This window comes from Amblyomma maculatum, chromosome 2 (genome assembly GCF_055883805.1).
Source record: "Amblyomma maculatum isolate TAMU_Amacu chromosome 2, ASM5588380v1, whole genome shotgun sequence".
NCBI lineage: Eukaryota > Metazoa > Arthropoda > Arachnida > Ixodida > Ixodidae > Amblyomma > Amblyomma maculatum.
Genome location: NC_139345.1, coordinates 197317222 through 197342978, shown reverse-complemented (window position 1 = coordinate 197342978; position 25757 = coordinate 197317222). Strand labels below are relative to the sequence as shown.

The 25757-nt window shown below is 45.0% G+C and overlaps 1 protein-coding gene across 2 annotated transcripts in view; it reads right to left on the bottom strand.

Moving 5' to 3' along the window:
- The window catches only part of LOC146200872 (uncharacterized), a 137958-nt gene that overhangs the window by 21975 nt on the left and 90226 nt on the right, over positions 1-25757 (bottom strand). For both annotated transcript variants that reach the window (XR_014705277.1, XM_084595609.1), the window contains 2 exons: positions 22328-22407; positions 4279-4371 (listed from right to left, as the gene is read on the bottom strand). Coding sequence is in view for 1 of the 2 variants with exons in the window: in XM_084595609.1 (XP_084451735.1) it covers positions 4279-4371; positions 22328-22407 (173 nt within the window). In the remaining variant the exon portion in view is untranslated. The remainder of the gene's footprint in view (positions 1-4278; positions 4372-22327; positions 22408-25757) is intronic.

Sequence of the window (25757 nt, the reverse complement as noted above, 5' to 3'; positions counted from 1 at the left end):
TATTTTGTGAGCGCAAGTCAGTCCAATAAAGAATTTCTTCGCTGCACTCCAAGACCCATCATTTGTGTCATCGACATCGTCACCACCACATCACAATATCGTAATATATAACAAAGGGGATGCTAAGGACTTGAAAAATTACTGGCCAGTCAACTTACTACCAGGTATGTACAAAGTATTTACCAAGGTAATCAATAATAGGATGAGGACAACCTTAGACTTCAATCAACCAAAGGATCAAGCAAGGGTTCTTAAAGGGTATTCTACCATCGACTATATTCACGCTCTAATCCAAGTGGTTGAAAACTGCTCGAAATATAACTAGCGCCTACACATAACATTAGTTGACCCTGAGAAAGCATTTGACTCGGTCGAAACCTCAGTGGTCATGCAGGCATTGCAAGATCAAGATGTAGGTGAGCCAGATGTGAAAGTTTTGGAAGATATGTATAGTGGCCTGCACAGCAACCTTAGTTTTGCATAATGTGATAATATTCAAATTAAGAAAGGTGTTAGGCAAGTAGACTGGGTCTCTACAGTGCTATTTACAGCTAGCTTAGAGTGTGTATCCAAACGCATGGAACGGAGTAGTTAGGTATCGCGGTCAATGGAGAATATCTCAGTAATCTGCGGTTCTCTGATGGCATTGCCGTGTTAAATAACGCAGGGGACGAATTGTAACTAGTGGTAAATGATCTAGACAGGAGAAGCAGAAAGGTAGGCCTAAATATTAATATGCAGATGACTAATGTAATGATGAACAGCCTGGGAAAGGAAAAGCAATTTAAAATAGTTAGTCAAGCTTTGGGTATGGTAGACGATATGTCTACTTAGGTCACGTAGAGACCACAGATCGGGACCATTAAAAGGAATTAGGTCGGAGAGTAAGACTGGGATGAAGTGCATTTTGAAGGTACTCAAACATTATGACTAGCAGCTTACCGGTATTCCTAAAGAGGAAAGTATAAGATTTGCATACTCCCGGTAGTGACAGATGGGGCCGAATCATGGAGGTTAACTTAAAGGGTTCTACTTAAGTTAAGGACAAAGCAGAGGACCATGGAATGGAAAATGGGAAAGTTAAGAGATAAGAAGCGTGCAGAATGGCTCAGAGAAATAACTCATTTTATTGACATTCTAGTCGAAATTGCAGGCACTCTAGCCGAAATTGTCTTGCGTGAGCAGGACATGTATTTCGAAGAGAGGATAAAAAATGGCCTCCAAGAGTACCGAACTAGATTCCAAGGAAAGGTAGGCGTAGCAGGAGGCGCAGAACATTCGGTGGATGAATGGGATTAAGAAATTCGCAGGGTTCAAGTCGATGCAGCTAGCACAGGACCCGGGTTATTAGGAGGAAAATAGGAGAGGTCCTCGCCCTGCAGTGAGTATAGTCCAGCAGCTGATGAGGATGATGACGATGAATTCGACTGGGTGCTAGCTGGTTCTTCACAGCCCGGGCTGTCGTTGCAGGTCGAAAAGCCCGCATATATAAAATGATAGCTATCTAACTTCTCTGAACAGCTCCAATTCTTCCACACCTAACGTATTCTTAAAGCGCGGAGCGAACACTACCCATTAAAATTCCTACGCATTCACTTACCACGTCTGGAATGTCGGCAGTGCTAGCGTAAATAAATTTTTTATATTTTTCATTTTTCACTGAGCTATATTTTTTCCTTCACTTGTTGCCGTTTACTTTTCACCTTCCTGTTTGCTTTGCTTCTGGATTGTTTCTAATCAGGTTATCACAGCCAGTAACCCTGCTTTCTGGATCAGCAGTCACAGCCTCTGCATTCAGATGATATTTGTTTCAATTCTAAGTTTGCCCTATTTTAAGGCTGCCCATTCTAATCTAGTTCTTGCTCCGGAAGTAAGGAGCATGCATAGCATTAGCCAATGATGGACGTACTCGGGCTGAGAAAGACAAGCCTTCTCGTTGAACTGTTGAATAATGGACTGTGGCTTTCTTTTCATTCCGATCAGGTTTGCTCTTTACTCTTTAGTAATAAAAATTTTCTGATCCTTGTGATTGTGCAGTATTATTAATTTACTACCTGTGTGGTACTCTGATAAAATGTCGAAAAATTTGAAGGAAATGCTTTTCCTGCCGAGAAAAAATAAAACAATCAAGCTTAATGATTTTCTCTACCTGGATGTCTGGGAAGAGAAGCATTCCAACCCGATCACACTGATATTACCTGATGTTCCTTGTATTGTTTCTGTTCTGACACTCATCCACTGAAGTCCACTCACTCGCACTCACATTTACGCACACTTGCAACCACTCACTCACACGCACGTCCACTTCCGCTGGCAACCTCTTACTCGCACTCACACTCACGTGACACGTCCACTCTCGTTCGCGACCACTCACTCGCACTCACACATGCGTCCACTCCACATCGCTGCCACTCAATGCACTCACGCTCACGCCCACTCGCTCGCGTGGACTCCCGATCGCAACCACTCACTCGCACTCATACTCGCGTCCACTCCCGCCCGCATCTACTCACTCGCACTCACACTGACGTTCACTCCCCCTTGCATCCACTCGCTCACACTCCATTTGGGCCACTTACTCGCAATCACTCATGGCCGCTCGATCACACTCACAGTCATGGCCACTCATTCATGGCCACTTACACTCACACTCACGACCTCTCTCATACGCGTTCATTCACTCACACTCACGGCGTCAGTTTCAGTGAGGCGATATGAGTGTACTCAGTGCGCCGACTTATGTCTGTGGGCAAGAACTAAATCGCGCTTCACTAGTCAGTGTTCTGTTTCTAGAAACATGCTCAGTAGGGTCACAACGAGTAATGCTTGTCTTTGATCAAGCGCGAACACAGTACACTGTATCAGCAGCTTGCCGGAGCCGGCACAGGAGCAGATAACGCGGTGGCCGGTCTGTGACGTCACCAAGCATGTCAAAAGTACGATCGCTGTCGGTGAAAGGAGCTTCGCTGTCTTAACGTCACTCACTTATTTCCAAAGTAAAGGTGCGTCCATCGAGCACAAAATTCGGAGATAAAATATTACGGCCGAGTAATTTCTGCCAGAACACAAAACTGTAATAAATTGGATGACCGTGGCATGACCACTTTAATATACACCTCAAGATAAAGGATATTCGGAAGAATGTATCGCTGCTGAATCTTAACTTTATATTCGCAATGTACAGCAAAATGTGTCAGCGCCCTTTATTTTGTACCGGAATGGAGGTGTTGTGGTTACAGCATCAACCTAGTATGAAGGAGGTGCTGAGTTTAATCACGTGGGCCGCCGGGCATACAAAGTTTATTTAAATGAGCACTAAGTTGACTCCGGCTTGATGTGGCGCTTTTAGAAAAGCCCTTGACCCAGCTTGACATTTTTTTCGCAGCTTGCTGTATGCATACATGCTCCAAATATGACTTGTTCAGTAAGCGGCTGTCTGATACTCGCGCCGCAAAAAAAAAAAAAAAAAAAGAAAAAGAAAAACGCGAATCATGGTTTCATTTTTGTCAGCGTTCTCAAACTACTGACATTGAATATTACAACAAACAGTTTCACCACAATATGAGAGACCCAGTGGCACACATACAGACACGATGGCGAAGCAGATAACAGTAAACTTACATCAAATATTTAGAATTCATCTTCGATGCCAGACTCAAACCAAAATATCCCGCCTTCTGATACATATATCTATTCCTGCAAATTCTTACACTTGTAGCTGATACGTACCATATTGGTGATTATATAAAGGACAGGGAGTGAAATGTTACCACTGCTAAAAAATTGTCATATATTGGAAAGAATTCTAGACAGCGTGCCGGCATGAACGCGAACAAAACGCACAACAAAAATTCTGCGAAGGGGCTGTTTTATCGCGCAAGCAAAGAAAGGCACATATGGTGGCATATATATGCACGCCGCATTCAAAAATGTCGGAAACTGTTGTCCTTCAAAACGTTTCCCATCTCCAAGAGATGGAGAGCTGTTTACTGGCGCTGAGTCGCAGTTGTATACGGACAGAAATATTAGGACGGAGTCCAGCACTACAGAACTTTCCTGTGCACTACCTTCGGCTAATACTCAGCACCTGGTCTCTGTACTTCCTTTCCTGCTCGTCTTCTATATTGTGCCCTCACAATAATTTTATCCCATCAAAAAATTATAAAGTTGTCGGAATGTTTTAAATGCCCCAGAGCGTGCATGAAAGCAGTGCTAATGTCACAGAGTCTTAGAGAAACCTGAAAGTATATGCGCTATTAGTAACCCTGCTGGGCTTACCTTTATTTGAGTTCTCTTTCACCTTCTTCGCTACTGCACATGCCCGCCTCGTTTTATATTTATAAAAGGTGTAGTTAGTAGTCTTGTTGCTAGCTAAAATTGGACGAGGAAGGGAAAAATAAATGTGATAAGGTTAACTAGTGCAACAATATGATTTCTTCTTGACACGGGTAAAACGCATATGAAAATATATATACATTGGAAGCAGTACGTTGAATATAAGAGGAGGTAAATGTTCAGATATCAATAGATGTGCGGAGCAATAATATGTATTGAGCAATAATAAATATGATGCGGTTGTAAAATGCGGTACGTGAGCTGCTCAGATCGAATACGGAGGTACAAAGGTTTAAGATTGATGTTTGTTGTGCGGAAAACGAAGTTTGTGGTGTTAAGTGTAGGAATGCGCCGTTCCTTTTACTGTTTCAAATGAGCCAGAAAGCGTTTTCCCTGTATCAGCAGCCACTGTAATACGCTTGCTTCCACAGCCGTACGAAAATATTTTCATAGCGTGTACTGCAGACAGGAGACATGTCCGCACTCAATTTTGACTTTCTTCTACACAAATGACTGGCTTGGTGTGTTCTTAACATGTTAGCGAAGGTGGTGCAGATAGTGTAGCATCTGAGCAATGCCGTCATGAGTTTTGTCTTGAAGACCTCGAAAAGGCCGGATAGGGAGAAGAAATATGAAATAGGTTTCATATATGGGCATCGCAGCTATTCTGCAGGAGGATGTCCAGCTCACCAGAAAAGGGCCAGAGAATTGTGAGGCCTCGATCATTCCAAATTTAGTTAGAAATATGTGAAACAACTAAATAAAAATCGCGTGTCTTGGTTTCGATTACAATTTCTGCTTTGGCTGAGGAAGATGTCTTTGGAAGCAATGATGGATAATTTTAGCGATATCGCATAGTAGATGGCACCAGCTGGCGGAAGAATATTTAGAAAGCATACCGTTGCGCTAATAAGCAGAAGAGCGGATTAAGAAAAGTAAAGCATGAATGCCTAGGCCGGAGCAGGAAGGAGAGAATTGGCTACACTGTCGAAGATAAGGAAGTATTACAAAGAGAATCGTGCATGCTCTAAAAAATGGCGGTCGCATGAAAACGTTCAAGAGGAGACTCGGCATAGGAAAAAATCAGATGTATGAGCTGAGACAAGACGGGCAATGTTACCATTTTGAACAGAATCATCAAATTGTCCAAGGAGTTCAATAACGATATGTACAGCGACTAAAATAACCCATATAGTATTAGGAATAGAACTAGAGCCATGAAATTGTATGTTCCGCCTGAAACGAATTACGAGGCAAAGAAACCATGGGAACCAAACAAAAGGTGAAAAGCAGGAGATGAGGGTTAGGTGGCTGCAGATTTATTGCAAGCGGTGGATAGATAGGGCTAATATGCAGCCATCTTTATATACAATGTCTCGTGACCTCGAAAGTTCGAAAATACCTAAATTATGGAGCAACGCTAAATATATTTTACTCCCTATAAAGTCGACATCAACAATATGAAAAATTCCAGATAGATCATCCTACTACCTGTTACGTACAAAGTCTTTACCGAGGTATTAGCTAAAATAATTAGGGAAAATTTAAATGTTTATGAAGCGAAGTGTCGGGCAGGAATTAGCAACAATGGATCACATCCGCACTACCACCCAGTTGATAGTGAAGTGCTCGATATATGACCAGCCCTTATACGTGATATTCATTGACTATGGAAGACATTTGACTAAGCCGAAACCTGATGTGCAATGTAGACATTGCAAATTCAGGCTGTACCTGTAAAAGTACTAGAAGCTATCTAGCTGCGCAGCAAACGCTATCTTCTATTAAGAAGTGAAATTTTCATAACGAGTTGTATCAGGCAAGAAGACACAATCTCTCCAGCTCCCCCTAAGTTTGATCAGTGGCGAGGGCGCTCGACCACTTAATCAATTTGCGCGGGATTGTATAGCGGATATGGCGACCACTGTTCAAAAATGAAAAGTAAAGCGCCGTGGACAATGCGATGTTAGAGCACGTTAAAGAAACCGAGAAGGTTAAACTCTACGGAGTCCTCAACTATGTTGCCTGTTACAGACGGAGCAGCTTTGGGACGTTGACCTCTAAAAATCAATGTTATCTATAATAACCGAGCCGCTTTGGAACGTTGGCCTCTACAACCCAAACCTAACCAAACTTATATTACCATTCACCGCTTGCTTACGCGAAGTATTTATAAGCCTGGTATGCTAACTGTTATGGATAGAGGTTGATTGAAAATGCCTCAGAATTCTGGGATTAGCTGATGCCTTTGCCGGCTATGTAACTAAGGAGACTAATTGAGTCGAGTGTATAATAACCCAGACAACCAAAGAAAAATGGTAGGCCTGAAAATAGTAAGCAGAAAAATAAGTAGTGTTCAACAGTTTGGATAAGAACAACCGTCTGCAATAGCAGCACTTCATCAGGAACCCTAAATCTGCGCATCTCCTTCACGCTTTTCTTATCGTACCGGTCATCCTCTTCGAGTTTCACGTCCACGTGGCCGTACTACAACCTTTTCAAAATCATTCTTTCTGAGAACAGCAGCCGACTGGAACGACATTCCCCTTTGCATCGTTGGCATCACGTGTCCCTTGATGTTTCGACAAAGTGTTGCCGCGCATCATGTATAAATACTTTGTTGTTATTTGTGTACCACTCCTTATGTACTACCCCTGACGGGGTCCTTAAGGTAATAAAATGAAATGAAATGACACGCTGGAATTTTACAGGAATACGTCTACATCGCACAGGTAATAGTCCCAGATCCAGGCTACGAAAAGGAAACAATTAGGACAATCAGTCTGAAATACAGTGTATTTGACAAGTACTCGTCACCATGACTAGCAGCTTACCGGTGTCCCAAAAAAGGAAGGCGGAGAAAAGTTCAATCTTACCAATACTCACCTATGGGGCCGCAACGTAAAGCCTGACAACAACGGTTCTATTTAAATCGAGAAAAACGCACTAAGCTATGAAACGGAAAATGATGGATGTAGCATTAACAGACAGGAGGCGTACAGAGGGAGAGAGGAGAGGCTGTGCATAGGGAAGTAACGAATTGAGTTAATGGCACAGTGGTCAAAATCAAGGAATAATGAAACAATACCACAAAGCTAGGTACCTTTGACTGAGTGTACCGTAGCCATGGCAGGAGCAATGGTGTTCTGCGAGATGACCTACAGTCCTTTTTCGGTGTTTACTCTTGGTCTCCTTGTTGTGTGGCTCATGTAGCACCAGCTTCAAGTCTTTCATGTTGGTAGCAGCGGCAAGTATGCACGGCTCAAGCGGCCCTCATGAAGGGTACGAGCAGGGCGGGACGGGCCCCGTGTTTGGCACAGGTGTGCACGTCGACACAATGGTGACAGCTGGGGCCATGCGGCGGAAGATGCTGGGCTTAATGCCGATTGCTTGGGTGAAACAATACGGAGCTGTTCTCCAGTGCTGATGCTCGCGACGGTATGGTCAGCTATGGGTGGCTGCAAGAGGATTGTTGCAATGACATGCCGTGGTGCTGAGATTGCTACATGAGAAGGCTGGCTAGCAGCAACAGACACAGCTGGTGAATACAGTTGCCTTCTATTCGCAATCTCAAGTTAGTCACCAAGGCGTACGCTTGCTGCGGCAGTGTCGAGCTATCAGGGCCAGACTCTGAGAAGCTGCTCTCACTAATTAGGGCACGATGTGAGGCCCCTTGAGCAGGTGGGTGGGGGTCGTCTCGGTGGTGGAGCTAGTACCTGACAGATTCTGCGGTGCTTGCAATCTTTCTTCGGCCTTTGCATGCTCGCTCACGTCACCAGTGACTGAGGGCTTTGGCTTGGGCATCGTAACGTTGTCGCAACTACGCCATCCACCACTCTCGTTAGTTGCAACCAACTTCGGTTCATTGGAGCAGGTGTCGGGGTTGGTGGCCCCATAGAGGCTGCATAAGACACCGGCGACTATTCCGTCGTTTTAATCTCTGTGCTGCTAATCTGTGTGGCCATGCTCACTATAAATTCATCGCGTGTCACCTTGGCATAGACGTTGTTGCCTACACAACATTAGGAGGTAGGAAGCTGTGCTTTGTGCTGACAGCATTGTTTGAATAGGTGATGTGGCCGTTGTGGCAACGGCTGCTGGCTCGACAATAGCCCCAGTTGAGCTGTTGGATGGGACAGGCATTGCAAACATAGCCACAGATGGTATTGGCGCGGTTGCGTGCGACATGCGGTCGGTGCCAGCCAATGACGTGGCTACATGGGCGTAGGCAGGACTTTTATTATAATGCATGTGCTTGCAAGAACAAGCTGGAATAACGACGTGTTTTGGAACTGGGAGCGCGAGAAGAAGACTTTGCGCCATATTGACTGCCAGAGGGTGGCAGCTAGGGATAAAAAGCATATAGAGGCGGCGTGGTATTTGCTCTCCTTCTTGTATGAAGACATCGAGTGAGAATGGAAGAGGAAGAATGGTTCCTGGCGGTACAATTGAATTCAGAAGGAAAGAAAGAGGAATGAACGGAATTGATTAAAAAGTTTGCAAAGATCTTGCGGATAGAGCCAGCTCTGAATCAGGTTAGCTATACGAACATTGGAGAGGCTTAGCCTTCCTATGGGCACAGTTCAGCAATTGATGATGATTACGCAATTCTGTAATATTTTCATCATGCGATAGCGTATAGAGCTCTTTTAGCCGAAAAAACGTCGCCGTCGTCGTGATCTGGCATGGTGCGAAATTCCGTCAAAACTCGAAAAAAATTCATGATTGGCCAACATTGTCATGATGTCACTAGCATGTAACCTCGGCGGGATTTATAAATACAATATATTAAAAAAAAACGTTTACGAAAATGCATAGAACAAGGGGGATAAAGAGGAGGTACTGCACATACTCTAACTTGAAGCTGAAGAGCCTTCGCAACGCCGCCATTCATGCCACTTGAAGGCATCGGATTCCTCCCATCGCTGCACCGTTCACTCCTCAGACGCTCTCGACGCTTTTCATTTCAGCCCCGTACAGCGGCGCAGCCGAATATCGGGTTTAACCGATGTTGGGATCAACGAACACCGTCTCGACGCTCCTTCTCTTTCTCGCTCTCACTATTTGTTTACGTAATCATGTGGTGCTTATTTTGATTCGAGAAACTACATTCGGCTTTTATCCTCCGTGTTGTTCACCATGCAAAACGGTGCATAGACAAGCCAGAGGTGTCCCTCCCCCGTCGTTTTTTCCTAGTGGTCGGTTTCGAGGACCGCAAAAATTGCTTCGCAGACCCCCTTTCAGAAGCACTGCATCAAGATTTCATCACGAGGATCCGCCTATATGCTTCTAGCCATCGCATTGAGGATGCCGTTTTGAGTTCTGCTATTAGTTGAGTGGTGTGGGTTGGTTAGATGCGTCTTCTATATGTATGCAGTCACATGTCCAAAAAAGAGGCAGTCTCTGCTTTGTACCTTTTATATACAGAGAGATTTATCACTTCACAGGAAAAGAGTGGCAGTATTGCCGAACCACTGAGGACTATTGTGGTCCATCTATCACTTGCCCTATTAGTGCTTCCGGTGACGGACATCGAAATTTTATTGGTGTGTTGGTGTCGGTGAACATATATGAATTCGCTAGATGCTTTGGCTATTTAAGTCAAAGAAACTTAGATGGCGAGAAAGGAAGGGAAATAAGTAGTCGGAGATAGATGCGAGAGGGAGGAGCGCCCACGCAGAGGAAAGTGTGAGAAAGCAAAGGCTACAATAGTGAATGGAACACCGGATATCAAATTTCACTTGAAGCATCTGCCGTCATAAATAACAAAACAGAAAAAATTGGAATGGAGAGCACAGATAAAAAATTAAGACAAGATCAATATCCCTACTTGATAGAAATTGAATCTGTTGAGAAAAAGCAGTCAAAGATATACGACTGGGAAGAAATCGAAGCGAGCACAAGCTGCGAATGCAATGTGAGAGTTCAACGTTGCGAAAACCAAACAGGGACTGCGTTCTAAATGTTAGAATCAGTTTGCACAGTACTAACTGCGATCGATAAAAGCTATATCATGAAAGGTAGAGGATCTTAACGACAGACACAGAATAAATGGCTTCACATTTAGCTGTCTCCCGACAAAAAAGAGGTAAACAGGAGCTAGAATTTAGCATGTGAAATGCAAATAAAAGATAAATTGTGAAAGTATGAGCGAAAAAGAACATTCACAAAAACAGCAGAACAGGTGAAAATCAATTCTATAAAGGTCCTTTTTGGGCGTCAGTAGCGGGGTAATATATCAGGAAGCGACGATCAGTTCAAGGAATTACTGGGGACTGATCAAACATATTTGCTTCAAGAGGAAGAGTTGGGCAGGCGAACTAGAGCAGATAGTGAACGTGAGGGCTTGAATGAAAATTAGATTTAGAGCGTCAGCACTCACAATCATAAAGGTCACCCTAAACCTGAATTTGAACTTCGAACTGCAGGTGCTGCTATACGCGCATGTAGAGCCGAACGCTAGCCGAAAGCTGCCGTTGAGAGGACAGGAGAAGATAGTCTAGGAGCCTCAGTACGAACGTGGCTTTTAGTATGGTGCAAAGCCTCCTTCTTCCCTTCCTTTGGCGGTTCAGATGTCCAATCTGAGGTGACAGATACAGCATATTTCCTATTTTAGAACATTTTACAATTTTACTATTAACACATCAAAAGACTTCTCGTATCGTTACGACATGATGGGGATGGTAACAACGTTTATTGCCAGAAAATGCAACGGATCAATTCGGGCTAGGGCGAATCCAGGGAAGCCTCCTGTCAAAGGAGACCTCTTCAACTCGCGTGATGAAGGCCAGTTGAGATGGTTTTCTTTGGCTGCCCAACAGCTTGTCCTATTCCTCCGCTCAGGGAGCTGGCAGGAATGTGAGTGTAGAAGATTGCTGGCGTATTCCCATAGTGTATGACCTTGGATGGCGTGCATGTCGTCAGCAGAGTGCCGGCGCGCAGGGTTGTACTCGGCGTTTGTAATGAAATATAATTGATAGGTGCTAAGCATGTAGACGTCTGTAGACGTGTTGTTTGTAGACGTCTGAGAGTTATGGCTTGCGCCCGGTCCAGATCGGGGTGCGGGGCTGGGTGCGTGCATCTTAGCTCGCGATGAAAGTTTGTGATCTACGCGTATGTGAGTTGCGCCCCGGCCAGCGAGTCCGTTCGCGATAGATCTCCCGTCCTCCGGTTGCCTGAGTCTTGGGATAGACGGTCGACCTCTTCCTTTCCGGAGTTACCCCCGTGAGCCGGATCCCTGCGAGATTGATGTGATTGAAAGATCGGTTGCGCATAATTCGCGTTGTGAGCGCGCTTACGGAAGTTTTGGAGAACGTTTGAACGGTGCTTTTTGAGTCCCTAAGAATTGTTTTGGTATATGGTTCCGCGATGGCCAGTGTGATAGCCACTTTCTCTCCTCGCTTATGGAGCTAGCATGGAAGATTATGGCGTTGATGAAGACTGACTTTGGTGCGCCCATATATATGCTACGTATGCTCCGTCTTTGATGTGCTAAGCTCCGTCCACGTAGATAGCTTTTGATTCGTTCTCGTACTGTTTCTCAAGAGTAGCGCCCTTGTCTTCCTGCGGGCGTCTTGTCTGCCTGGTAGCATGATCCTGGCTATTGATTTAGAAACTAGTCTACTAGTAATGTCAGCCGATAAATGCGATGTTGCGCACACCTCCTCAGTGGGTTGTTTGTGGACCTTGTCGAGAATTAGGCGTCCCGAAATGCTGCACGACAAGCGGATCACGTAGGACGTTATGGGCTTTAATTTGATTAGGTAGCGTGTTAAGAATTCCCAACTACAGTAGTCGATCTGTGTTGGCAAATACCGGCAGCCCAAAGGCCACTTTGTATGCTGTTCTAATTATCCTAATAAGCGCATCTTCGTCTTTACAACGCAGATTATAGTACGGGCAGGCGTACATGATTCTGTTTATCATGAAGGCTTCCATGATCCAGGTCAGGTTTGTTTCTTTCATGCCCCTGTGACGAATGGCGATGCGCCTCACCAGCCCACCTATTAGGTGCGCTGTGACCTGTAGCCGGCGTGTCGATTCGGTGTTCTGCGTATTATTCTGAATCAGCTCTCGGAGACCACTGATCGCTTCAACCGGGGGAAGCGGATGGTTGTCAGTGTATTACTGGACGGGTTCTCGAGAATCGGGTTCTGCCTATGAGGGTTGCGTTTCCTTATAACTAAGGGTTACGGTTTAGCTGGTGCGCATTTAAGGCGGCTTTTCTGCAAGAAAGACTTTACTGTGTCCATAGCTGGTTGTAATTACTATGTAACTGCTCCATCAAAGCCAGAATTGGCCCATATGGGGATGCCGTAGGCGTATATGGAATTATGTTTGTATGGGATAGCATCTAAGAGACGCGGGAGGCCGCTCATAGCGATGTTGAAGAGCAAAGGTGAAAGTACGGCGCCTTGTGATATTCCTGTCATCCCTAGTGAAATTTTGTCGCCACTTTTGTCCCCAAAATAGAGCGTAGCCGCACGCTCGTTGAGAAAGTTAGCGATGTAATCGTATGTCACTTGGCCTACGTTCATCTTTGAGAGGTGAGTGAGGATGGAAGCTTGGGACATATTGTCAAATTTCTTAGTCGCACCGAGTCCCAGGATGTTTCGCGTGGCTGCTATCCGATTTGGATCTAGAATGTCATGTTGTGTTTCCAATATAATGTCCTGAGTCGAAAGACCTGCTCGAAGTCCAGTCATAAACCGGAGAAATGTACCTTCCGCGTCGGCGTGCATAGGAACCTGGTTAAGCCAACGTGTTCCATTACCTTCCTGAGACAAGACATTAGAGAGATTAGGTGGAGTTTCATCATCTCGATTGTTTGACAGGCTTAGGTATGAAAATAATTGTAGTGTACTTTAATCCGTCAACAACGTTGCCCTCTGTCCAGTTCCTACTGAATAAGTCCATAGAAGCCTCCACTGAATGATCCTCTAAGTTGTTCAACATCTTATTGGTAGTGCCATCTTCCCCCAGTACCGAGGTGGTGTTAAATTGGTTAGGAGCAGCTCTGATCTTTTCTATGTGATGCTATTTCTGTGAAATTATCCAATCTTTACTACCCATCAGTTGCGGGTATATCTAGGGAGGTTTTAACGTACTGATCCTTTAAAGTGTTCATGAGTGCTTCACTTGTGTCCCACAAAGATTACGCGATCATACGTAGGCTCTTATGGGATTCGTCCTTAGTTAACGAGTAAATACGTAAGTAGAAACCGTGTGTTCTTGTTACCCAGTTGCCCCATTGAAGCGGTGGCAGGTCTGATGCCACTGATCTCGGCCACGTTCCCACGTATAAGCCTCAATTTCCTTTTCAAATCAGGTTGGTCGATTTTTTTTTTAAACGTCGGTTGGTTGTACTTATTTTTACGTCATCGAGCATGCATACTCCTTCATGCTTCCATCATATGTACTAGCCTAGAGTCCGGGCTGGGGCCGCTTTGCTCCTGTGTCACAGTTTTAAAAGTTTTTTCGGCATTTTGCAACAGACGCTTCGTCCCTTATCTTAAATCTACTACGCATTCCTCTTGTGTTTGCGAGCGTAAATATCTGTTCCCGGCAATGAAGTTTCGAATGTGTAGCTCGGAAAGTGGTACAGATGACATAGTGATTGCTTTCTAAGTTTGTACTAAGATTTTCCCATCTTGCATCGGGGATATCTCTGGCAGAGGTAAGGTCAGGACACGTATTGGTTTATCAGGGTCGGTAAGTAAAATATTGCCTAGCGCCGGAGCTGTCACATAATTTAGTTCCCTTTCCACTGTTAGTTGCATCACGCACACCTCACTGTATGAGTCATCTGAAAGTTTCACGCCAACGTGCCTGTACGACTACATTTTTAAAGTCAATTTTCCTCCGAACAGCAAGCGACTAGAACGAATTTCCCCGCGAAATTGCAACCATCACCTGCCCATCAACCTTCCTAGATAAAGTTACATATCCCACATGTCATCATGAAAAAAAAATGTTTTTCTATCTCATGTTAAACCCACCCCTTATGTAAAACCCCAAGAGGATGCTTTAAGGAAATATAAATGGAATAAAAGGCTGAGTAGTCCCGTTCTGCACGGGGTGCATTAGTCTCCAAGAGTCAGCAAACACTCCATTTTGAGCGGCTGCATGCGCTTTGCGGAAGAGTTTGGCTACATTCGTCCGATATCTTTAGGAGGACTGTATACATTCAGAATGTAGCCGGGGGATTATGCACGTTTCTTCGGCATGATTTGTATAAAGTTATGAGAGACCCCCGGCGTTGACCAAATCTAGTTACAGTTAGATTGCGGTGTACAAGTGTAGCTGTGATCGGCAGGCGCTCAGACAACACTTTCTCATTGTATGCTGCATATCCTGAAAGCCTTACTTCTGTATTCGTCTCTTGAAGTACTATCATAACCGGTCTGCCTCCTTTCGTTTTTTTTACAATAAAAATAAGTCTATCGTGAATCTGTACGCTGAGAGCGTCTCATTCTCTCATGTCGAACACAGCCCGCGCCATGGCCCGCGCTACACTCTCTTACAATACACACCGTGTATGCGTTTTTTTGAGTGAATTGTGAAAACGCTGAAACATTTCTCCATACTACGTGAACATTATTCTGCAATCACTGTTACTACTTTCCACCCGGAAGGCAAAAAAGGGGGAGCTTTCGTTTTCCACCTGCGTTGGCATGGCCATTTCGCATGGTGCCCTTTGTGTCGTCTGCTACACTGCCGTTCAATGTGTTTCTCGCCGCTCCCGCATCATGGCGCCACATCCTTCCGCAAAAGGCGGAGTGCAGCGAAAGCTTTTCTACTGCAGGTAGTTCGAACAGTCGGTTATGCACAGTTTTTACCTGGAGGAAGATTTAGTGGTCAAACTTCTATGTTCGGCCCTGTGGTCGCCATGTGGCTGGGGCATTGACACGCAGGCCACCAAGTGGCCCGTGACTACTGGCAAGGCCAAGGTGACGTCAAGGTCAAGGTCGCGTGACCTGGCAGTTGTCATGTGACCGCGGCCTTGCCACATAGTGAAGTGACCACTTTCAAAATCAAGGTCAATTTCACAAAAAGTGACGTCAAGGTCCATGTCACTTGACCTGGTATTCGACATGTGACCGTAGGGCATAGTTGTGTAAGCCACTAAGTGGCCCTGACCACTGCGAAGGAGAAGTTCATGTGAGGTGACGTCAAGGTAGAGGTCACGTGACCTGTTGGTCGCCTTTTGACTGTGCGGCATAGCAACGTAGGCCACCAAGTGGCTCGTGACTACTATCAAGTGCAAGGTCACGTGAGGGTATGTCAAGGTCAAGGTCATGTGACCTTGTGGTTGCCATGAAACTGGGGCGTAGTCACATGGGCCTCCAAGTGGCCTGTGGCCACTGTCAAAGTCTAGCTCACGTGAGGTGACGTCAGTGACGCGGACGCAGATGGCGCTAGAGGGGCGATACGTATATAAATAGGAGCTCCCGGGCCCCTTCCTAGGTTACAATACTGCGCGAGATGGAGGAGGGCGAACACCCTGCTACAGGAGCGCGTCGGAACTTGAAGGCACATCGGAATGAGGGTCTGAAAAGGCGGCGTGCCAAAAAGCGATGAAGAACGGGCTTTAAGTTTGCCGAAACGCACAATGTGCGTACTCCGAGCTTGGCAATGAGCGCAGCCATGTACCGTTTTTGCCAAAAGTAACCAGGCAGTGGGTTCCACTTCTCAGTCGAGTAGTAGAGAACTCGTGCTATTTCTGAAGCTACAAATATGTCCAAAGTAAAGGCGAGCTCCTTTCTTCAGTTATTAACAAGTTGTGATCGCCTGGGAATGCATGCCGCACTTACAATACAAGCGAGAAGGAAGACGTGGTCTGATTACTTTTGGCAAAGAAGGTACATGAAGCTTTCGCTTTCATCCACAGTTAACCCAATTTAAACCATCATTTATTGTTTTATGTGACGTTGCTTCATAGCGAAAGGTTAAATATTGAATTTATGCAGTAAATATGATTTCCAAAGTTCGAGAGCACCTTCAGAAACCCCCCTTCCATTTATTCCTGATAAGGAAAGCCTCCCGTGAATCGTTTCTTTTTCTATTTACAATGAATTCCCGCTAAGCAAAAAACGCAATCACGAGACTGGCGCATTTGTGTACCACGGTTGTACTGCCCTCAACCGCGCCAAAATATTCTACCGCGGGGGTTCGGCCGTTGAGTCACGGCGCTAGCTAGTTTTATTGACACAAACAACGATTGGGAGTATCACGATTGTAGCACACGATTGGACTATCTACGTCAGTTTTCAGATTTTGCTGACTTTCTTTGGAGGACAGTAAAATGATACACTTGCGGCTTTCTTTGTCAAAAATAATTGGAATAAGGATTTCAGAAAGTGCTCTTAAATTTGCAAATCACATGTATGGCCTAAAAACGATAGTCAGTGGATTACAAAACTTGTCTTAATTACTAGTCATTTAATTGCAAAAATAAAGATTTGCTTGGGCGCGCTAGATGTCTGGCAGCTGTATGCAAGTCATTAGCTAAAACACCCTGCATAATTACTTACACAGGCACAGGCTAGAAGCTACGAAGTGTTTTCGTATGGGCATGCTTATTTTCGTTCGTGTTTTGTATCAGCGCATGTTAGTGCAGATTTTGTGTTCTCGGCTGCAAGCGCTGCGCTTCTGTCTGGGAGAAATTCGGATGCGCGAGGACGGATTACGACTTTGATGCTAATTTGGCGACTTCAGCTGCATTGTTGCTACTTGGCAGTGCTTTTGATACAGTGCCGCAGTAAGCGAGTCCGCGGCGACGATCGTCTACTGGTAGCTCGTTCAAGCAGTACAGAAGAAGCCGGTTTGCAAATTGCAAAAAGAAGAAGCGACTTGTTGGAATTTTCGGGAGGTTTCTTTTATTTTTTTTTAGGGGCGCTGGTGGTTGATTTCTTTTTTTTATTTTTTTTTTATTTTTTTTTCTTGAAAATATCTGAAGGTTATCTGAGTTTCAGCTTTTCTTATCAGAGGAGTTATACGTCGGTCGCTCACCTGGTAAGTTTTCATGTACCGCGGCAACGTTGGCTGCTCTACCCAGCCAAGCTGCCCTAATATGGGCACATTGTCGAAAACTTGAAGAATTTTCTCTCGGAGGTTTTTGTCCACACAAAATGTGCAATCTAGTTGGAAACCAAGTCCTTATTACGGGAATATCTTCGTGAACGGAAAGAATGGAAGCTTGAAGACCCAAGAAGAAGAGGTTTTGTTTACAAGGGGAAAAAGTCAATTTTTCTGCTCAAGTTGCAGGCGCTGATGTGTGACATGCCGGGCGCTTTCCGGCCTCAAGAAGGCGTCGTTGGTGTCCTCCTTAGGCAGAGTCTCGACTGCGGATCCATGCAAACAATTGCCCCGGAATGCTTCGGCCAGAAATGTCAGAAATGTCAAATTCTTGAAGGCTTAGACTTCATCAAGCAAGCAGACCAGAGGGACTTTTAAACAAGCGAGCCAGCAAGGACCGCGTTGGTGGCACTAAACTTTGAATGGTCGTCCATACAATTACGGACTAAATATCGCTCTCACCAAGATGAGGGCTGTCCATTGCTTCTCTAATCGCGAATTGCTTAATACAGCTTTTCACACCGGTTAGAGTTCGTGGTAACTTTATCCGGCTCTACATACGAACGAGGAGAGTACCTATGCTCAAGCTGCTTGAGTCTGTGCGAATTTCAATCTGGGAGTTTTTATCAAAGCGTCTAAGCACAGGAGGTGACTAAAAGCGCCAAATAAATTCCTTGAAAGCTTGAGCTGGAGACCCGTCTCATTTAATGAGAACGCCCGTAATCACAAGCTGCGTAAAAGCTTCCTCTATGAGCGAAAAATCCCGGTGAAACAGTCGCTATTGCGCGCAGGGCAAAACTTGCGTTAAGTTTTCATGTGAGCAGGATGTAGATGTCGCGCGATCACAGCTGTTTTGTGGCTCTGCTTGAACTGAAGCTTTGCCTACAGCGCAGCTAAGAACAACAACAACGAAGGCTATATAAACACCCGAATCGCAGTAGAATCTTAGGGGTAGGGGTTTAGCCGTCGTCCAGGGGTAAGAGTTTTTGGGGTAAGAGCTTGGTTGAAAGGGGTGCAAGATGCGCTGTTTCGTTGCAGAAAGGTGGACAAAGAGGGCCTTGAATCTCGTGCTAGGAGCCGAGCAATGTAACATGGAGCCATAGCTCATAATCTAGGTCCCTTGCCAGATATTCTTCGAGACTGGAGCAGAGACACCAAGACGTGGCTGCACATGTGCGTAAACGATGTCCGTGAGCGTCTCTAGCTGGGGCTGTTGGGATAATGATAGCAGCCGGCGCAGTTCATCTCAGAAACATATCCTTATCATCCCAAGGTAGTTCTCGCTAATTGGTAACTTTAGGTTCGAATGAATAGCAGGAACTTATGCGGACAATTCCAGGGTCATTTTTATTGGGGAAGCTTTATGATCGAACTAGTTAGCTCTTCACACTGGTTTGCAACGAGGCCAGCAAGTAGTGGTTTCTTGACGCTTCGAATCCACAGCCATCGTCGTCCTTCATCAGTCAGGGCCGATGCGTATGAAAAGAAGTTCAATTGCCTCCTCCGAATGATAACGGACTCTTTCATCTAATAAAGCGCGACTGCCGGATTAGTTCTACTACCGTCTATTTGCATCGGACACTTCTGAACGCCTTCAGTAGCTCGCTTGAGTATTTTCTATGGGGAAGTGCGACGGCTGGTTATTATACCTGAATCGTGCAAACGTATTCAAAGCAAAAGGAAACGTGCCGCATTTTCTTGGCGGTGCCCCAATTAACGAAAGCGGCCAGAGTGTCGAATAGTACAAGCCATTCATCGGGTTTCTTTACCAGTAGCACGTTGAACGTCGATGACCATCAATATTGCTGCACTACAAGAAGCCGGGTCTCGTGGTCATATTCGAGATGAACACTGGGTACACTAACTCTAACTGTGCTCAGATAAGAAACCCGGCGCAATATGTTCTCAACCTGTAATGCCTGCAGACGGTGGTTGCTTACATTTCACTTTCGTTCAAGGCTTTCCTGGTTGCAACGTTTCACAATGCTTAGGTAGATTCAATAATGTGTGAAAAATAAGGACATGCGATATCCCGCATCATTGACATATGTAACGGTGATGATGACAACGCCATTACGCAAAAATGAGCAAAATGACGTGAAACTGAAATGAACATTTTGTGGAGCTGGTTTGCGCCCGGAGAGAACAAATCTCCTCACTGGTGGCGACAGAAGAAAACGTCTTTAGCGATCATTTAACTACTTATAGCATCTGTTTTCGGCAGCGCTCAATCGTAATTCGGTTAGGAAGCACCGCAGTAAACCGCCCAAGGCTACTGGAACAACCTCGAACAAGGTGCAAGGAGTCACGTTAAGTCGTGATGCTTCGAAAGAAAACTTGCCGGAAGTTGCTCTAGAAAGAATGTGATAAAGCCAGGCACATGTAGTAGTTTCCTTGAACAAATAGCACAAATTGTTAACGGAATCACCTTGATTTTACTTCATGTCGAAAGGAGGAGGAGGAGGAAGATGAGGAGGAGAGGCATGAAGGTTAACCGTAACAGCAACCGGTTTGCTACCCTGCACTGGGGGAAGGAGGTGAGTCGATATAAAAGCTGTGATAGAGGGATGGTTGAAGTTAGTAAAGTCAAATCACAGACATGCCACATCATGTCATAGCCATATCACTTAACATAAAAGCAAACTCATAGTCCTTCGATTAGGCCTGTGCTTTTCATAAAGCGGAGCAATGCCTGAGAGGCCTTCACCGCACACGATCGCCGTGGCCAGGGACCTAGAACCTTAATTTCTGTCAATGGGCATCCATCAAGATGCTCCAGCATACGGCACAGAAACGAAAAACGAGAAACCCACGTGCCGGCGGCTATTTATAGCCGCAGCTACATAGTGTCAGGAAGGGGTTTGATGTGAAATACAAATTTGTGAAATCTGTCATGAGCAATGATTATTTTTTTTAATTTGCCGATGCAAGAGCAGAGCCAGACTGGCGGAGATGGTCTAATGAGAGATATTTGAATGGTTTGCAGATGAGGCTGAATGTGGCGTACGAGTACTGCAGTCTGCAGTTTTGCAGCTAGTCTCCCATACCTTATCAATATTTTCGGTGAAGAATTTGAAAATCTGCTCTGAGATAACTTATATGAACGTGTAACTAACGTGACCACGGAAGCCTGGCACTGACCTCCGTCAAATTGTCATATGGTATTGAACAGTGGTCTGATGCACGGTTCATTCAGCGTACTGAAGATAACCACAGGCAAGAGAAGGCATTGATAGAGTTCGATGAGGCACTCCTTGTTAGTGGGACCGCTTATATGTCGCAGCCGGTCGACCTCCCAGGCTGGATAAGGGTGCGCACAGGTGGAGCTCTTCGTGCGCTACCCATCATTCAGTTTAGCTTATCACCGAGTGTGAAATTGTAAACTTTTGCAATCCTCAAAGTTCACACACCCCGCCCAGTATTCTACACGCTACACGCTTCTCTAATAGCGCTGTGCGATTCGCTGTCCCAGGCTGCTATGTTGGGGATTATGTCAGCAGCGCATAGTTGTCCTGTGTCATTAAGCATTAAAATTTTATGTTCCGCGTAATATTCCGCGTCATCAGGCATGCTTACTACATAGACTTCGTTTAAACGTGACTTTCACGCACAAGTACTTATATTTAATTGGACAGATTGACTCGCCGGAATGTTCAACTTGTGGCATCCCAGAGACTGTGGACCATATATTATTGGTGTGCCCAGAGTATTCGCGCGAAAGAAGTGTGCTAGCGGCTGCCTTGAAGCGTTTAGACAAGAGGCCTCTGTCGGAAAACTGCTGTTGGGCGCTTGGCAGGACAAGGGGAAGAGTGTCCAGGCAGTGGGTGCTCTTTGCCGTTTTTTGTGCGCCAGCGGACTTGATTCGCGCTTGTAAAACAAGCTACTGTGTCTGTATATGTATTTCATATGCATTCTCCCACATCGTCCCCAATTATGACCTTCTTTTACTCTTCTTCCCCTTCCTCAGTGCAGAGTAGCAGGCCAGATTTGAATAATTCCGGCCAACATCTTTGCCTTTTCCTTTCAATAAATACATCTATCTATTGTCCTGTGTCGAGCTTCGAACGCATGAAGGAGACTGAAGTCTAAGAATTGTGCTTTAGAGTTTCATTAATTTAGAAAGTGCGCGTTTCGAGTGTGATTATGGGCTTGGTAAACCAGTTGACAAAAAAAGGGGTGTAATACCGGAAGGCTTTTCGCCTTGGTAACCCAGTTGACAAGAAAGGGGGGTGTGATACCGGAATGCTTTTCGCCTGCAGTAAGTGCCCAACTGCTCCCTATTGTTCCATGCACATACGGGATCCGCTATAATGAGTAAGGTGAGGGCTAAGAATCACAGGTCACGCTCATTATGGTGTGGGCAGGTGTGCGTAGATCGGAATGGAATGCAGAAAATCTTAGGTAATAAAGCTTACCCTCCATATTCGTTCGCAAGTCAATCTTGTCACAGGCAGTGAAGAACAACAGTCTTCTACAAAGCACGATATGGAATACGGCTTTAAAGCCAGGAGTAGAATCCTGTTTGCGACTGTAAACATTTAGTATGCGAAGAGGCGTATCGAGACTAGTCTCTCTATTTGGCGGAGAACAAAATGCCTATATGCTTTTACACTCGCCAGCCATCCACCGCTAACCATTTTAGTGCCACGAATGCATATTGTATGGAAGAACAATACATACAAGGGCAAAATTAAAGCACATTCCTTATAAACATGTACTCATTACAAACATAAATTGTATCTGTATGCAGGTCTTGTACTTAAACATTATATTTTCAGGTGATATGAAATGCTGAATTTGGCTAATTGATGATAAAAGTAGTACCAGTTAAAACGTGCAATGCACACGTTCATTAATACATGAAATTAACATTAAATTGAGGCCATGAAAAGTCAGATTATGTTTCAGCACTTACCAGTGTCGACAGATGTGAAAATCCTGCGTAACCTTCTTCCGCCTTTTACAACCGGTTCATAGGTGGCATTCATGGTTATCCTGTAAAACGATTAATACTGTTATCACGCTTCTGGTTTATTTCAAGCCTTTTGCCGCTGTATAAAACTGAGCTGGTCTCATTTCAGGAATGACCCAGTGCTGCACATGTCGACAGTGTGAACACTACCGTCACTGTCAAACTACATTTGCTGCTGCTCGAAAACATGCGTCAGTGTCTTTTCAGTGTCGTCCGCTTTTACACATACAGATTTTACAGTGATGGTTCCAATAACATTTTGTAGACGCGTTTAAAGAATTGTTGATATAATGGTTGAGATAATAAATCACGACTATATAGCAGACACAAAAGATGGAGACAATTGTGAATTGTGCGCTTGCGCTAATTAACAGGCAACTTGCACCAACAGGTCTAATAAAATTAAACCGAGAGAATCCCATTGTAATATTTGACGCCTGATTCCGTACCGGTGCCGTCTTTTTCAGTTAAAGTTGCTAGATTGTAGACGGGATGTAAACAACGTGTATCGAGCGCTACGGAATGGAGAACACTGAAAATCCCATTTCAAAAGAATGGCCTCGTCAATAGGACACAGATGATCCTGAAAATGTTTACCTTGAAAATCGTACAGGTAGATAACGTACGAACTACATGATTCACTGACATCAAAGTGACTGGCGCCCAGCATCCAAGGCCGCTGGAGAGCTCATGCGCCGCTAGATTTTATAAGTGTATGTGGACGTCTATCGAACTTTTCGTACCAGTATGAATTCACCACTTCGCCTCTTGAGTTGCGTCTACCCCACAAGGAAGACGAAGACGTCAGGGAGCTGTGGGGCTGTTCCCGCTGGTCTCTGCGAAATCTGCTTTGTTTTACTTTCAGTAGTCGATATATCTCACACATATAACCTATATTGCAATATTCTGACATTTTATCTGCGGCGAGTGCGGCTCCGCCGATGCCGCACCCTGGATCTTCACCTGAGTGTTCTTCTGGCGACGCGTCAGGCCTGCCTCTGCAGACTATCCCAGCTCTGCAATCATCACCCGTCATCTCAACCTATGTATCATGCGGGTACCTGCCATCACAAGGTACTTCGGGACTCTCATCATCTGGCACTTATCTACAACACGCATCTGGTCCTTACACCGCTAGCGGGGATCGGCCGATGCCTGCAGGTCAGAATAATTTTCCTGATAGCTCAGGTAAGTCGTCTGCTATTATCTGTATAGATGCTGCGGCAAAGTCTGCTGAAGAGCCAGACATATTTATTCATTTCTCTTCGAAGCGTGGTCGCAGTGAGGCGGCCGTATTTTAGTGTCAACGCACCCAGCCCTTCTAAAGCTCCCAAGTGCATCATCATCATCATCATCATCAGCCTGATTATACCCACTGCAGGGCGAAGGCCTCTCCCATATTTCTCAACTTAACCCGGTTCTGTGCTAGCTGCATCCACTTGACCCCTGCGAACTTCTTAATCTCATCCGCCCACCTAACTTTCTGCCGCCCCCTGCTACGCTTTCCTTCCCTTGGAATCCAGTTTGTTACCCTAAGCGACCATCAGTTATCCTCTCTTCGCACTACATGTCCTGCCCATGTCCATTTCTTCTTCTTAATTTCTACTAGAATGTCGGTAACTTGAGTTATTTCTCTGACCCACTCTGCACGCTTTCTATCTCTTAATGTTACCCCTACAATTTTTCGTTCCATAGCCCTCTGGGTTGTCCTCAACTTAAGTAGAACTCTCTTGGTTAGCCTCCATGTTTCAGCCCCATAGGTGAGTACAGGCAAGATGCAACTGTTGTATACTTTCCGCTTGAGCGATACCGGTAAGCTGCTAGTCATAATCTGCGAGTACTTGCCAAATGCGCTCCATCCCATTCTTATTCTTCTTCTTATTTCCTTTTCAAGGTCCGGATCTGCGGTTAATACCTGTCCTAAGTAGACACATTCGCCTACTATTTCCAGTATTTCGCTACCTAACGTAAACTGCTGTTCCTTCCCGAGGCTGTTGAACATTACCTTAGTCTTCTGCATATTGATTTTCAAGCCTACCTTTCTACTTTTCCTGTCTATGTCATCAATCATTATTCGCAGTTCATCCCCCGAATTGCTTAGCAAGGCAATGTCATCAGCAAATCGCAGATTACTGAAGTATTCTCCATCTACCCTTATCCCTAACTGCTCCCATTCCAAGTCTCTGAATACTTCTTCTAAACAAGCTGTGAATAGTACTAGGGAGATTGTGTCTCCTTGCCTAACACCTTTCTTTATGGGAATTTTGTTACTTGCTTTATGCAGAACTATGGTTGCTGTGCAGCCACTATACATATATCTTCCAGCACTTTCACGTACGGCTCGTCTACCCCCTGATTTCGCAATGCCTGCATCACCGCCGAGGTTTCAACTGAGTCAAATGCTTTTTCATAATCAATGAATGCTATGTATAAGGGCTGGTTATATTCCTAGCATTTTTCTATCACCTGATTGATGGTATGGATATGATCGATAGTAGAGTACCGTTTCCGAAACCCTGCTTGATCCTTTGCTTGATTGCAGTCTAAGGTTGTCCTGATTCTATTAGTGATTACCTTAGTAAATACCTTATACGTAACAGACAGTAAGCTGATTGGCCTGTAATTTTTAAGGTCCTTAGAGTCCCCTTTCTTGTGAATAAGGATAATGTTTGCATTCTCCCATGGTTCCGGTACCGTCGATGACACCAGGCACTGCGTGTACAGGGTGGCCAGTTTTTCTAGCACGATATCCCCCCCGTCCTTCAGCAAATCTGTAGTTATCTGATCCTCTCCAGCTGATTTCCCCCTTTTCATAGTTTCTAGTGCTTTCTTGACCTCGCCCTTCGTCACTGGTGGAACGTCTGACTGTTTTTCCCTACCGCAAATCTCATTACGGTCCTGACTACTTTGGCTACTGTAGAGATCTGTATAGAACTCCTCGGCTACTTTGACTATCTTATCCATATTAGTGATGACGTTGCCCGCCTTGTCCCTTATCGCATACATCTGGTTTTTGCCTATGCCCAATTTCTTCTTTACCGCTTTAAGGCTTCCCCCGTTCTTTACAGCATGCTCAATTTTCTCCATGTTATACTTCCTTATATCGGCGACCTTGCGCTTATTGATTAGCTTTGATATCTCGGCCAATTCGATCTGGTCTGCTGGATTGGAAGATTTCATGCTCTGGCGTTTCTTAATCTAATCTTTCGTCTCCTTAGACAGCTTACCGGTATCCTCTCTAACTATCCTACCGCCTACTTGTACCGCGCACTCAGTAATGATATCTCTGAAATTATTGTTTCTTGCCTCTACGGTAATGTCGCCATCCTCAGTTAGAGCTGAATACCTATTCTGTAGCGAGATCCTGAACTCT